Source organism: Puntigrus tetrazona, chromosome 10 (genome assembly GCF_018831695.1).
Source record: "Puntigrus tetrazona isolate hp1 chromosome 10, ASM1883169v1, whole genome shotgun sequence".
NCBI lineage: Eukaryota > Metazoa > Chordata > Actinopteri > Cypriniformes > Cyprinidae > Puntigrus > Puntigrus tetrazona.
Window position 1 is genome coordinate 13156138 of NC_056708.1, and position 13142 is coordinate 13169279.

At 37.1% G+C, this 13142-nt stretch overlaps 3 protein-coding genes across 5 annotated transcripts; 1 reads left to right on the top strand and 2 right to left on the bottom strand.

The window, feature by feature from the left end:
* Positions 1–6: 6 nt before the first annotated feature.
* Positions 7–5382, bottom strand: si:dkey-18a10.3 (heat shock factor protein). The gene is made up of 12 exons (XM_043250501.1): positions 5245–5382; positions 3949–4057; positions 3731–3861; positions 3487–3602; positions 3038–3113; positions 2893–2954; positions 2678–2792; positions 2450–2538; positions 2192–2317; positions 1311–1407; positions 1083–1191; positions 7–955 (listed from the first exon to the last, which is right to left on the bottom strand). The coding sequence occupies exons 1-12, from the start codon at positions 5335–5337 to the stop codon at positions 783–785; spliced, it is 1296 nt and encodes a 431-aa protein (XP_043106436.1). The 5' UTR covers positions 5338–5382; the 3' UTR covers positions 7–782.
* A 14-nt stretch (positions 5383–5396) lies between these two features.
* Positions 5397–8491, top strand: cfap298 (cilia and flagella associated protein 298). Of its 2 annotated transcripts, none has more exons than XM_043250504.1 (8): positions 5397–5534; positions 6211–6370; positions 6569–6736; positions 6814–6881; positions 7093–7251; positions 7392–7523; positions 7668–7763; positions 7938–8491. In XM_043250504.1, exons 2-8 carry the CDS (start codon positions 6232–6234, stop codon positions 8046–8048), a joined length of 873 nt encoding a protein of 290 aa, XP_043106439.1. In that variant the 5' UTR covers positions 5397–5534; positions 6211–6231; the 3' UTR covers positions 8049–8491. The 2 variants fall into 2 exon arrangements, with proteins under 2 accessions (XP_043106439.1, XP_043106438.1); XM_043250503.1 differs by lacking the exon at positions 5397–5534 and adding an exon at positions 5798–5900.
* An 80-nt stretch (positions 8492–8571) lies between these two features.
* eva1c (eva-1 homolog C (C. elegans)) lies at positions 8572–13078 on the bottom strand. Of its 2 annotated transcripts, none has more exons than XM_043250500.1 (8): positions 12537–13078; positions 12074–12270; positions 11719–11842; positions 11486–11635; positions 11057–11200; positions 10492–10569; positions 10329–10415; positions 8572–9431 (listed from the first exon to the last, which is right to left on the bottom strand). In XM_043250500.1, the coding sequence occupies exons 1-8, from the start codon at positions 12649–12651 to the stop codon at positions 9013–9015; spliced, it is 1314 nt and encodes a 437-aa protein (XP_043106435.1). In that variant the 5' UTR covers positions 12652–13078; the 3' UTR covers positions 8572–9012. The 2 variants fall into 2 exon arrangements, with proteins under 2 accessions (XP_043106435.1, XP_043106434.1); XM_043250499.1 differs by having other exon boundaries at positions 8577–9431; positions 11486–11638; positions 12537–13075.
* Between the last annotated feature and the right edge of the window lie 64 nt (positions 13079–13142).

The window sequence follows — 13142 nt, forward strand, 5'->3', positions numbered from 1 at the left end:
ATTCAATTCATTTCAAACATTTTATTTTGCTTTTTCGTAATTCGCTTTTACATGAAAACACACACTTATCAAAAACCTGAAACAGTCTATTATGTTTAAGGAATAAACATATAGCCTATATAACGTCCTTCAATTAGACAATATTTAACAATCAAGTGCAGCAAAATGACTGATTCACATCAGAATTATTTGTAAACGATATATGCTATATGCTATAGTTGGTAACCGTGTCTGTAGAAATGTACTGCTAAAGATTATTAAACAAATTTAAACAAAATATATGTGTATTACGTAATATGTGGGAGATACTATGATGACTATGATATATGATGAGAATTGCATCAATAGCTTATAATGCTCTTATGTAACTTTAATTACCACATTAGTTCTATTATTAGTATATTAGGTATTACTCATTTAGACATTTGGTGGCTGAATATGCAGCAGGTTTTCTGATAAATAAAACCACCATGGCAATGCTCCCACAACAAAATGCTGACTTTAAAGGAATTAACCGAAAAAAATTCTGTTTTCTGATTTTCTGAAAGACACCAACGTCATTTTGGTCTATTGCTTTACCCTACATGGTAAACTGTGCTAATAAACTAAAGGTTTGTTGTCAAATCAATCTTGATTCAAGAAAACAGGTTAGAGTTCACTGATAGATAAAAGCCCCACGACGGAAAATGTACATCATTTACAATCGACATGTGTGATAATGATGCTATTGGCTTTTTACTATCAACCACCACAGCAATTTTATAATCAACTGTATTAGAGTTTTAAATGACAAAAGAGGTCTCCGGAGGCAGGGTACTGTTACTGAAAGAGAGGCTGGATGCTTCCTGCGCCAGCTGCAGAAGGGATGGTAAGATATCCAAATACTCTCCACCATCGTAGCGCTCCTGCTCCTGCTCCTGGTCTGCGTTCTGTTGCAGGCCCTGCTGCTGTATAACTGCACAAACGCAATGAAGTGAACAAACCAGACGTGCGAGTACTGAATTCATGTGGTTTGTGAAGGTGATACATGCGTGGGTTCGGGACGGTGTGTGAAAGGCAAGGGCGGGCGTATATGCGCGTACCTGCTTCAGCGTGAGGCAGAGCATCGGCTTCAGTTTGGTTTCTCTGTTTGCTCTTGGTTTTCGCGTCAGAGTCTTTAACAGCAGAGATGTGGCAGCCGGGACTGAGGATCTGTCGTGAACATGAAATCAAACACGCCAAATTATACAAAAAAACGTGTTAACCGTTACTGAAGCGGTGTGGTTTGTTAAAGCATCTGTGTTGTGTTTTTGAAGATGTCCATGTCAGACCTTGCTGAAATCGTCCAGGTCTGGTGACGGTGGAACGCATGAGCGGATTGCTGCTAAACTGGAGTCAATTAGCGCCAATGGATCAAACGCCTCATTTCTGTTCTCAAGAGGAGAGAAGAGGAGTGAGATATCAGAGCTGAACGTTTCATCAAAATGGCTTAGAGTGACTATCAAATGATGAAGTCTACAATTTATTTAGTTTAAGTCCTTAACATTGCATATTACTATGTATATTTTTAAGTCCTTAACTAATGCATATTATATTGCTACACATATACCCTCGGTCCAGGGTCACAAATATTGTAATTTCTATCATTAATATTTTTTTATATTTTTATTGTACTTATTTTAGAGTGTTAAAGTAAAAGCTAAGCACTAATGTGTGTGTACTGTGTATATTTAATTTAGTTTATATAAAGACACACTCGTGCAGTAAATATTTAGTATATTTAATAGAATATTTACAATATTATATATTTTAAAATATGTACATGTATATAATTACATTCATAGAATTCATAGAAAATGTTATATATAAACATAACCTATTTTTCATAAATATGTACATGCATGTGTGTGTATTTATTTATGGGCGAAAGGTTTTTTTTTTGTTTTGTTTCAAAGTTTTGATCCACTTCAGAGGTTGACTACTGTATGTATAATATGCACACACATATATTATGTAGACAAAAACTTTTATTTTGGATGCAATTCATTTTTTATTTGTCCAGCACTAAATGTTCGCATTTAAAATCACTTAAAAAATAACCCTTAGATTTTCCTCCCAATTGTGCAGCCCTGTGAAATATTGAGTTACTGATAAAACAAAAGAGCGCTCTGTTAAAATTATAACAAAATGGCACACATGATCAGTTTGTCACCTTTCACAGGGTATTTCCTCAGACTCCTGGGCAGCTGGGTCATCTAGCAAAGTCAATGCCAGCTCCATGGAGGGCAGAGTACGAGATAAAAATGTTGTTGCGGGAAAGCTTTCTGTTGCTGGTTCTCTGTTAAACCGAAACACAAAATAAAACCGGAAAGTAGACTGTGAAACTCTAAAAAGACAAAGAACAAAGAAGTCTTTTTTTATAATCGTCCCGTGGAGGATGAAGACTACAGGGGTGCTGTTGCTGTCTCACCTGCCGGGCTCAGGTGTGGGATCCAGCAGGTGGCTGATGTCGGAGGTGACCATGCCATTCGAGTACACGTCGGCTGGTGACACGTCCAGCTGCACAGAAACCCACAGTGATGTCATTTACTTTCAGTATGACACAAATCGAGCTCCTTTTAAAACTACAACAGCTACGTGTTACGTGTAGTCAAGAATTTAAACCAAATTTAGGCCATGCAAAGATTTTAGCTGGCACCTCTTGCAACGAAGGGATCTCTTGGAGGGGGGAAGTGGTATGGGTAGCGTTCACACCGAAGGAACGGGCGTATTTCGGCGCGGACTGAAAATCCCCAGAATGGTCGATCATGGGACTGTTAGGGTGAAGAAAGGAAATGCGATGTGAGAAAAGATACAACCGCATTTCTCACTAGCTATGAGAACATTTTGTGTGTTTTATGTGAACAAGCTTACAGTTTTCTTTTGCAACCTTTTATCCCACTTGACTGAGCGATGTTGATGATGAACTTTATAATCTGAGACAGGAAAGGAGAGGTTTGCATAGTGAAAAAAAACTATAGCTTTTATTTATATAGTTTAAAAATGTGTTTCCATTTACTTTGCGTATGATTTTGTGTTGCTGCTGATAGCTCTGTCTTAATGTGTCCAGTTCTCTCCACAATCTCCCATTATCCCTTCAGGAAAGAATTGGGTAAACAGTTGTTTAATATTTAAACTATTTGAGCAGATATTAGAATGATTTCTGAAGGATCATGTGACACTTGAATACTTTAACAATGACTGCTAAAAAAATTCATCTTATATTTCATAATATTGCCGTTCTTACTGTATTTTTATTCTTATAGATACACCCTTGGTGAATGTAAGTGTCATTTCTAAAATCTTTTTTAATGTTTTTGTATGTTTCGGTATTTGAAGTGAAACAATAGGAAATAAGCACTAACTGAACATTGAACTAACATTGACGTTCACTCTTAATTGTATAAACGAGGCTGAAATGTAGCTTTACACTGATAATTAGTGTACTTGTCATGGAGAAAAGCTCACCTGCACAAAGCCATGAGTTTGAGGTCTGAGGAGTCTTGCCAGCCTCTGACTTGACTAACCTGAATGAGAACCTGAGACGCCTGCCCTCCCTCTTCAACTCCACGGCTAACCGAAACCTAGCCGTGAAATCACAAATACAACAGATATTTAGCAGGATATCTTAGCGGGAGAGAATCTGAGGGCAACTGTGCTGGAGTGCTTTGCTTCTGCACAAGCACCGTACGATAACGCTTATCAGCTTCACCTTCCTGCGGATGAGGCCCAGCAGATGAGCTTGAGCTCTCTGGAAGCTGTCGTGTTGAAACTCGACACAGTTAACCTGGCTGTCAGCTTTATGCAAGCCAGTGTCCGAACATACCACTTTATGGAAGCCATCTGTAGATTGAGGTCAGACACAGGAGAATTAGATAATGATGCCATGTATGTTTACGCTGTACATCTTATTATTGGCTGAACACGTACACATGTTGAGCTGACGAACAAAGCTGGTCATGTTGCTATGTTTGAAGTAAAGGGGCAGGACTTCCTTGCTGAACCGCTGTTCATCCTGGACAAGAAAACTGCTGCCATCCTAACAGAGTGGAAACAGGAAATGTGGTTTAGCTTACATCACTTAATATGTCAAACTGTTTCTAAAGAAAAGCCAGTTTCGGTCTGGCAGGAAACGCTATTTGTGCTTAAAAGGCGCTTGCACACATTTCTACAGGTTTCTACAATCATTTGAATTTGCTTCCTGAGTTTACTACATTCGCACTTGACCTCTTTTAAATGTTAAATATGTTCCATTCATGTTTTATAAAAAAACAAACTATAAAAAAACTTCTACTTCTTCTACTTCTTACTAATCTGTAAAAAGATCTAAAACTGACACTAGAATGTTTTGTTGAAAATGCCTGCTTAAAGAAAAAAGATTAGTAAAACAACAAGACAGACAGACAGACAGACAGACAGACAGACAGACAGACAGACAGATAGACAGATAGATAGATAGATAGATAGATAGATAGATAGATAGATAGATAGATAGATAGATACATATACGGTTTACATATAGGCCAATTTTTACCACTAGGAGGAGTCGTGTTAATGAAAAAAACTACCTAAAGGTAAATAATTGTATTCACATTTACAAAAAAAAACAAAACATATAAATATTATAAAAATTTAGATATGCAGAAATTAATTTCAAAATATATAGCGGGAAAAAAATACATTGTTTTATTCAACTCAAATGTATTTAACTTTAATGTATATTGAGGTTTTAATTAGGATCCTTTTTATTTTTTCATTCATTCATTCATTTGTTTGGATGTTTATCACAAACGTTCTATTTAGGGGGCGAAAGGTTCTGTTCCCTTTCGTTCTGTTTGTCACATGACGATGTTCCAAACTCATTAGGCAGTACGTTCTAATAATATACTGAGCACCCATTGGACGAACAGCGGACCAATAGCGAGCTGCCTCCACCTGGAGCAGCGCAGTCATACACGTGGATCTGTTTTGTAAAATGGGTCAGACGGCGCATTAAAAAGTATTACTAATAGAGCATCTGAGGATAAACATCTTAGCAGATAAAGCTAGTAATGTGCTATGAGTTATAATAAGGTTTACTATTTTGGAGTTACTTATTATTATTTATTATTACTATTTCTGAACATTGTTGGTCTGGTTGTTATTTGTAGTATTCCTAGTCGGGACATGTAATGACAAATAACTAATGTAATAAGTAATAATAATAATTTTGCACGAAATACTCACTTGGCTCCAGCAGATCAGGTCGTTCGTTGACTGAGCCTCTACAAGTGTCCAAAGTTTGCTGATAAAAACTGGGACGCAGTGGCTGTGTTTCATCTCTCCTGCTTAAAAACAGAGGTGAAGAAACCTTCTCTGACTTTCGTGAAGATGAAAGCTCGTCACACTGCTCTAGATTAGCCGACTGTGAGGAGGTAAATAAAGTTCCAGGCTGACTTACACGTGAACTTCTCTGCAGCGACACACCCCCTTATCCCTCTATCCACCAATCCTGAACAAGGCTACCCATACTATACGTAAGTGTGTTGTGCTTAAGTACTTGCATTTTTTCTATGTCTTATATAGTCACTTGCTTTAAAATAACTTTTGTTACATAAAGAAAGGCTCTGATAAATTCCGTGTCAGTAATAACGTGAAAAGCAAAAATAATTAATTAGTAATTGAGACAATACTGGCTCTTTTGTTTTAAAGATAAAAAAACAAAAACAGAAATGCAGAAATGTGTTACCACATGCATTGATCTCTAAGTAGTCATTAATCCTTAACCAGTAAACTTTTACTTTACAAGCTTTTATTTTGAATAAGCAACTTCCGGTGGAAAAGTATCTCTGCTCCGGTTGCGTGTATCCGCGTTCCTCTTCCTTTATTGTACTGAATCAAAAGTGAGTATATTTTAATAAAACGATAGCGGAGATGATTTGAAAATCATTATTCAGTGACTTAATTTTGCCTGTTGCCTGTATAATTAATTTCACGACGTTACCGCCTCGAATGCCTACGTTATGCAGCCTGCTAACATATAATGCTAGAATATTCCTGGAGCGCTGTGTTGGGTGTCATGGCAACAAACGCAAACACAGTGAGGCGCTACTTAAAGGCGCTAAAACTTTTACTCGGCACTTCTCTGTTGTTCTCCGGTGGTTATACATCTACTTTAGTTTAAAGTCTCAGATTTATTATATTTCTGCACAGGACAAATTCAACTGGTGGGAGATGGTTCAGCTGCACGTCAAACGAGGAGATGAGAGTCAGTTTCTGTTTAACACTACAGTGGATGTGTCGATTGATACACTGACCCAGCAGGTCAGCGCCATCTATAATGGAAGATTAAAAGTGGACAGGATCTGCTCTGGTATGTCAATGATATTATGTGCTCACATTGGTTGGGCTACGCTGGTTTATGTTTTTGACAGACGAGTTCATAGCATAAAATGCATGTATTGTTGTGTAAGTAGCAGTAATGTCCAAAAAGTCTAAGGTGCTAAAACAAACGTTTGATTGCATGCTATCACATTAAAAACTGATAGAATTTGTATTTATGTCTCCATAGAAATTCCAGAGCTGGCAGATCATGGTGTCTCTCTTCCAACGAATATGCAAGGCCTTACCGATGATCAGATCATGGAGCTCAAACTGAAGGATGAATGGGAAGAGCGCTGTATTCCCAGCGGTGGTGATACGTTCAAGAAGGATGAGCTCGGACGTAGAAATGGACACGGTAGTCCTGTCACGTTTAAATTTTACATTTGAATTGCCTGATTAATTGCTATAACTAAGCTTTGATTCTCCGTTTAGCCCCAAATGAGAAGATGAAAGACGTTTTAAGGAAAACAGTGGAGGAAGCCAAAGCTTTAATCTCAAAGGTATGAAGCTAATTGTAACGTAGAATGCTTCTAAAGCTTTAATCTCAAAGTGTTATAAGACAAGACCCCACTAATTGCACTACTGCCCTTTGCTGATATTTGCTTCTATATAAACCTCTCTTTTAATACGTCGCTTTGGATCTCTCTAAATGACTAAATGTAAATGTCTCTATATATATATATATAATAATTTTTTTTTTTTACACTATAGAAACAAGTGGAAGCGAATGTCTGCGTTACCATGGATGTGGTCAAAGAGGCCTTGGACCAGTTGCGAGGAGCTGTGATGATAGTTTATCCAATGGGTCTGCCTCCACATGATCCAATAAGAATGGAGTTTGAAAATCAAGAGGATCTTACTGGAACACATGTAATCTTTTATGCCTTTCTTAAAGGACAATGAAATAAAAAAATAATGGTTTAAATTACCAACAAATATAACGTTATTGCACAATATATTCAATAACGTTCGGCCAGCTCTAACTAACATAAGAAAGATCTCTTATGCAGGCCTCATTACTGGTGATCCCAGAAGAAGAGGCTCAGCTTTGGTGGGCATCTAAAGAACTGCAGAAGGGCAAAAAGCTGCTGGAGTATGTCGGGAAAAATGAGAAAACAAAAATTATTGTAAAAATTCTGAAAGTAAGTGGTCAGTGTGAATTTTTTAATTTTTGTGACCTTGGTGTTTAAATATATTTTGAGAAATTTTGTTTCCTCTAATATTCAGTATAGATGATTTTGACCTAGTGAAATGAAAACTGATCATTATTTTGACGTTCATTTTAGAGAGGCCAAGGTGCACCAGCAAGGGAACCACCAGTGAGTGAAGAAGATCAAAAAAATATGATGATGCATTATTACAAGAGGCAGGAGGAACTAAAAGTGAGTCGTTTTTGTGTGTGTGTGTGTGTATATATATATATGTGTGTGTGTGTGTGTATATTTATATAAGTGTGTGTTTTATTTGATTGATTAAAACATATCTACCTGCATATATTTACCTATATATTATTTATTTTTAATTCATCCTTGTATGGTCTGTTTTGTTGCTTATAGAAACTAGAAGAGGCAGATGATGACTCATATCTTCAGTCTGATTGGTCGGACAGACAGGCCCTAAAAAGACAGTTTCAGGGACTCACAAACATCAAATGGGGCCCAAGATAGATGAACAAAGAAAATCTGATCCACAGTTACTTTTCATTTGGCAAATCAGAGATCTCTAGACTTTACTGCTGCTGTTTTTATGCAATTTGGTGCCTTCATTACATATGAAAGGTGTTTATGTGACTATTTGTAAATGCAAAGCAAAAGACATCAGATTTCTGCTCTGATTCATTGGCAGAAGGATGCAACACCTTTCCTCTCTTTGTCTGTGCCTCTGGCAGTTAGTCAATTGAAACTTGATGCTGTTTAAAGACAGGATGTTGCCGTGCAGCTCTAAGGATCACTGTGGCACTGCAGAGTTCATTGGAAGAGCGCTGAGCAGGAATTACAGAACATTTTAGTATCCTTAAGGCGAAAGAGAGGTTACAGTATCGGGAGGAGTGGTTTCACTGGAACAGTAGAGTGTAATGTTGTGTAATAAAAGTGCATTCTATTTGTGTTCATTTTATGACTTCACTTTTAAATATAATACATTTTAATTTAAAAAAATTACTTCTCAATTTTAAAGGATTTCAATATTACATATATAATTTATCAAGTGTTTAACAGAGCAATAATTTATCAAAAACTGAATACAAAAAACGAATACAATCATTTTAGAACAGAATAATAATGTTCACCCTCACTGAGACAGCAAAACGCATCAAGTGTTTCTTGTTTTGTGCCATTATATCATTGTGCCAAGTGATTTTCTAACCCGACCGTGTCTTTAAAGGTGAAGTGCGTAATTTTGAATGGTAAAATGCATCTTTCATAGCTTTTTTTAAATTCTTGTAGGCTGATTCCACAGTAAATCTGTGATGTTATCAAAATGCTGTGTAACGTCCCAGACAACAGTAAAATTAGCTGAACCAATAGTGCGAGTTAGTGAGGGGAGTGTTCTGAAAAGACACTTCACCTTTATTTTAGTGTTTTGGTAATAGAAAATATTCAAAATGCCCACTTCTTTTGGCTGAAACTACAGCTACTGCACATTCTGTGTAATAGTTGGCATGTATGAATGCAGAACGCATGTATTTCCATTGAGGTATGAGTTCATCCTGATCTCCTGAATGACAAGCTCCCTGCGCTCGATCCTCTCCATCATCTCTGCTGCTTCTGTGGTGTACGTCACATCTTCCCAGCAATACACTTTCCTGCCAATCTCTGACAGGTTAGTGCTGTCCAATAGTGCCCCTTTCTCATCATTTTCCTCCTCTTCATCATTATCCTGGTTCATTGGCTTCTCCTCTTGCAAATTAGTTATTGTATTCTTCCTCCTGAAAGTTCTAGTTGTATTTAGATGTCTGTTGCAGGATAGGTGTGTTGAAACGGCTATTAGAACAATCAGAAGTCCCACACAAACACTTGATGTGAAGAGCAGTCCTGCCATCTCTGGATGCTCTAAAACAAAAAGAAAAGTAGTAAATAACTGCAAAGAAACAGCAAGTAACACATTAAACTAAATGTTAAACCAAACTCAAAGTTTTTAAGTAAAATGACTGAAACAGTACTTCATGTAAAATGTTTCTTAAAATTTGCTTTTGTATTGCATAGATGTCTAATTTAATTATATAATTATATAAAACACTTCAATAAAATCATTTTAATATGTATATTTCCATATACTTCCTCCATTTGGGCTGCTTTATGTTGTTTAGGCTAGTAAAAATAATCTGGCACATTTACCTTAAAACGTTTTTTCTTGTCTTGTGGACTATATCTGCATTTTTTTTTTTGTAAAATATATTACTCAGGACAGTACTAAAACATTTTTTTTAGGTAAGATTTTTCAAGGGGTGCCCAAACTTTTGCATACCACTGTAGACATGAAAGTCTATACAAACTTAAATTATAGTAATTTATAAATGCTTCTGAATACAGGTCTCTTTTCAAAGAGTACAATCAGCAGATTATTTCAGAAGTAAAATCATTTTAAAAAATGTAATAAAGTTATAAATGTTAAAATTTACTGTAAAGAAAATCTACTGCTCTATTTTTATATAATTTTATACTAATAATAATAATCCCGCACATATTTTACAAAAGTTTTAATTCATATTTGATTAATGAAAGCCGTATGTCTAAATGAGTTGTTCTCCGAATTTGAGGTTGATCAAAAAAAAAAATTATATTATCATAACAACAAACAGTGGTAAAATATCTATTTAGGAGTCTTGGAGCTTTCCAGTGAAGTACAGTTATGATTACATTAGGATTTCATAGTAATATAGTAAAATAAACATAGGCTTCCTATATACTGGACAGTTTCAGTTAAAAGATGAATATATTTCAGTTTACCTGTTATGTAGCCATATGCCATTAAAGAATTGCTGACAATAATCTTGTTCTCTGGAAACTTTGAACTTCTGATAACTGGGTGTTCCCCTATAAAAAAGATGAACAGTTTATCTCAACTGCACAGATGATTTATATGAGGTATAACTGTATAGAGTGCCGTCACCTTTTTTGGTGCTCTGGTTGGGAACTGAGGTAGTTTGGAAACTGCTGGGATCAGCCTCCTTCAGTAAATTTTGCGGAACTGAAAAAAGGACCCAGGACAAAGAGTTAACATCTTCCAACTCCTAGGCGGCATCTCCCAGGATCTTTCAATGCAGGGCTGATGAGTAATCTTTATTTTTCCTGTGAACTGATCTTGCCGTCCAATCAGTAACAAAAGCCTGGCATTCAAAGCAATCGCAGGAAGTTTTACAGGAAGCCCCGGGGCCTACAAATGCCAGGCTCACATGCCTATTTTTGTTCCCAAATAATTTTTGTATTCATTGTAATTTATTAGACAGGAAGAAAACAGATGGGTAAATCAACAATCAGAGACAAATGTCACGTGTTAGCCTTTTCCCACACCCTCAATCAAAGATTTAAGATCTCTCAAACCGATTAAAGACCTGCCACGCCGTGAAGATGGCACGCTACACTTTAACTGTATCCAGAAATTTCAAGAATTTCAAAAATACATTCAAGCAGATTTTGCTTTGGGAAGATTTTGATGGATATGATAGCATTCATACCGCATGCATAGAGGACAGTGATATACTTTTTTGTTCCAGGAGGGCAGGGGTTTTTGAAATGTTCTTCATCTACAGTAAACAAACACCTCTGTTTTCCATAGCAGATGTTGGATACCACATCAACGGCTCCGTGAAAAAGACATTCTGCAATATTAAAGACACTAATTATTTAAAATGTCTTATCAAGTACCAAACCAAAATGATCAGCAAAAGGTGCTAAAAATCACTAATCACTATTTATTTATCTGTCCTAAACTTATAGCTCACTGCAGTATTTAAATACTTGCATATTTAATTTAATAACCACAAATAAACCTAATTATCAGAATTAAACCGCTCAAATGACTTTTTAAAAACCATCTTAACCGCACTATCCTTTACTTTTAAATCAATAAAATATTAAATATAAATCAATTAATTAAAATGTACCAAATGGTGGAGGTTCTTGTTTCTCTGATGGGCACAAATCTTCCTCTTCCAGCTGCCTTCCGTAAACAGCAGAGTAGATATTCAGCACTTTTGGATACTTGCAGTGCAGCAGAAGTCGCTCTCCTTCACATGTTATTTTCTTCTTGTGCTCTGCTGTAAGACAGATCTTTACTACTGTACAGGAGTCAAAATTTAAAGCAGAAATAATCGATTTTAAGGGAGGAAATACTTACTAGGTTTACACCTGTATGATACATGGAGGTATTTAGGAGTTCCAGGACAAGGATCTCTGCCAAAGACTTGATGATTAACCAGAAGTTGGCAATTTCTATGACCCTGGCATTCAGACAGCACTTTCTAACAGAGAGGGATAATGAAAGACCGTAGAATGTGTGTTACACAAAGGGCAGGGAAAACGCAGTAGCCTTTATTCTGGAAAACACATTAGCAAGAAGTTAATAAGATCAGCTGCCAGTGAAGTCTTAGTGATTTTCTCCACGGGACTAATAAAAAGGTAAAACGGCTTTATTGAGTTAGTGAGTGGCGCATGTAAAATGAAAGTCAGGACGCAAAGCACAGACTATTCACCTGCAGTGCTGTGGTAGCGGAACAGCTGTGATTACGCCATTGGCATCTCATTCCTGGCATGATCCCGGGAAGGGTTGTGCTCTGTCCGTAAAATGCAGACTGGATAGTTATGGTGGAGTGTCGTGGACACCTGAGGAGCAGGAGATCTCCATCACAGGCTTGAGCCGACTGACTGTTGATGATCCTAAACAGATAATCTAACAAAAACGTGGAGAGGTTGGATCTACAAGAAGTATAAACATTTTTAAACATTAAATTCAATTAAAATAACTCATTTGGATCTTTTTTCTTAGAGCCATTCAAATTGTTATAAAAAAAAAAGACAGTCAATCAAACCATCATAATATACAAAAATGTGCCACTATCTAATTTATGTATCAGAAAATACCGTTTCAATTTTTGTGCCATTATTGTTAGTGAAATGGCTATTTGCACTTAAATAATAATCATATTATCGACCCACTTGAGAAATCTGACAGTCCGTCCATTTCTTTGGTCCACAGAATGAGAACGCTGTAAAGTATTTGAACACACAGCCCAGGTGCCCGGCAGCTTCTCAGGTGCTGCGCTGAGATCATGTTCAAATCCTTCAATTATTCCTGCATCAAAGCCGCGTGCGTTCAAGCGCGCGCTGGAGAAACGCTGTCAGGAATTCCCGTCCGTCCGTCTCCCTCACCTGCCAGAGAGTTTCGACCGGCTTAAAGTAGCTTTTCATACCGCGACTTTGACATGCCGGTCCTTTGGAGCCAAACTCTAAAGAAGCGAACCCCTCTAAATCGCGATTAAAGAGAAATCAGAGGACGAGACGAAAAGAGAACATTTCAAAGCGACGCACGCGCTCGCGGAGGGAAGCCTATAGGGAAATAACAAGTGCGCAACAAGTCAGTGGTGCCTGGAAGCGGCGACATTCGCAATATTCACTCCGTTGCTGGCGATTTTAAGGTCCCCGGTGAGAAAATAAGTAGTAATAGGTGGTTTCTCGAAATCAGAAACTGATTTCTGAGGAGGATGTTGAGGAAAAACGCATTTGAACGGGGCGTGGCGGTGAATGCCTCAAATAGGCAGTGCG

Excerpts from the sequence above, each read along its gene's own strand:
- si:dkey-18a10.3 (XM_043250501.1), bottom strand. The coding sequence starts at position 5,337 with ATGAAACACAGCCACTGCGTCCCAGTTTTTATCAGCAAACTTTGGACA. Across the intron at positions 3,114-3,486 it reads AAACTCATGGCTTTGTGCAG|GGATAATGGGAGATTGTGGA; the intron begins GTGAGCTTTTCT and ends TCTTTCCTGAAG. Across the intron at positions 2,793-2,892 it reads AAAGGTTGCAAAAGAAAACT|TCCCATGATCGACCATTCTG; the intron begins GTAAGCTTGTTC and ends TCACCCTAACAG.
- cfap298 (XM_043250504.1), top strand. The coding sequence starts at position 6,232 with ATGGTTCAGCTGCACGTCAAACGAGGAGATGAGAGTCAGTTTCTGTTT. Across the intron at positions 6,737-6,813 it reads CGGACGTAGAAATGGACACG|CCCCAAATGAGAAGATGAAA; the intron begins GTAGTCCTGTCA and ends TTCTCCGTTTAG. Across the intron at positions 7,764-7,937 it reads AGAGGCAGGAGGAACTAAAA|AAACTAGAAGAGGCAGATGA; the intron begins GTGAGTCGTTTT and ends TGTTGCTTATAG.
- eva1c (XM_043250499.1), bottom strand. The coding sequence starts at position 12,651 with ATGATCTCAGCGCAGCACCTGAGAAGCTGCCGGGCACCTGGGCTGTGT. Across the intron at positions 10,570-11,056 it reads CACTGTCCTCTATGCATGCG|TTCCGCAAAATTTACTGAAG; the intron begins GTATGAATGCTA and ends TCCTTTTTTCAG. Across the intron at positions 9,432-10,328 it reads GGCATATGGCTACATAACAG|AGCATCCAGAGATGGCAGGA; the intron begins GTAAACTGAAAT and ends TTTTTGTTTTAG.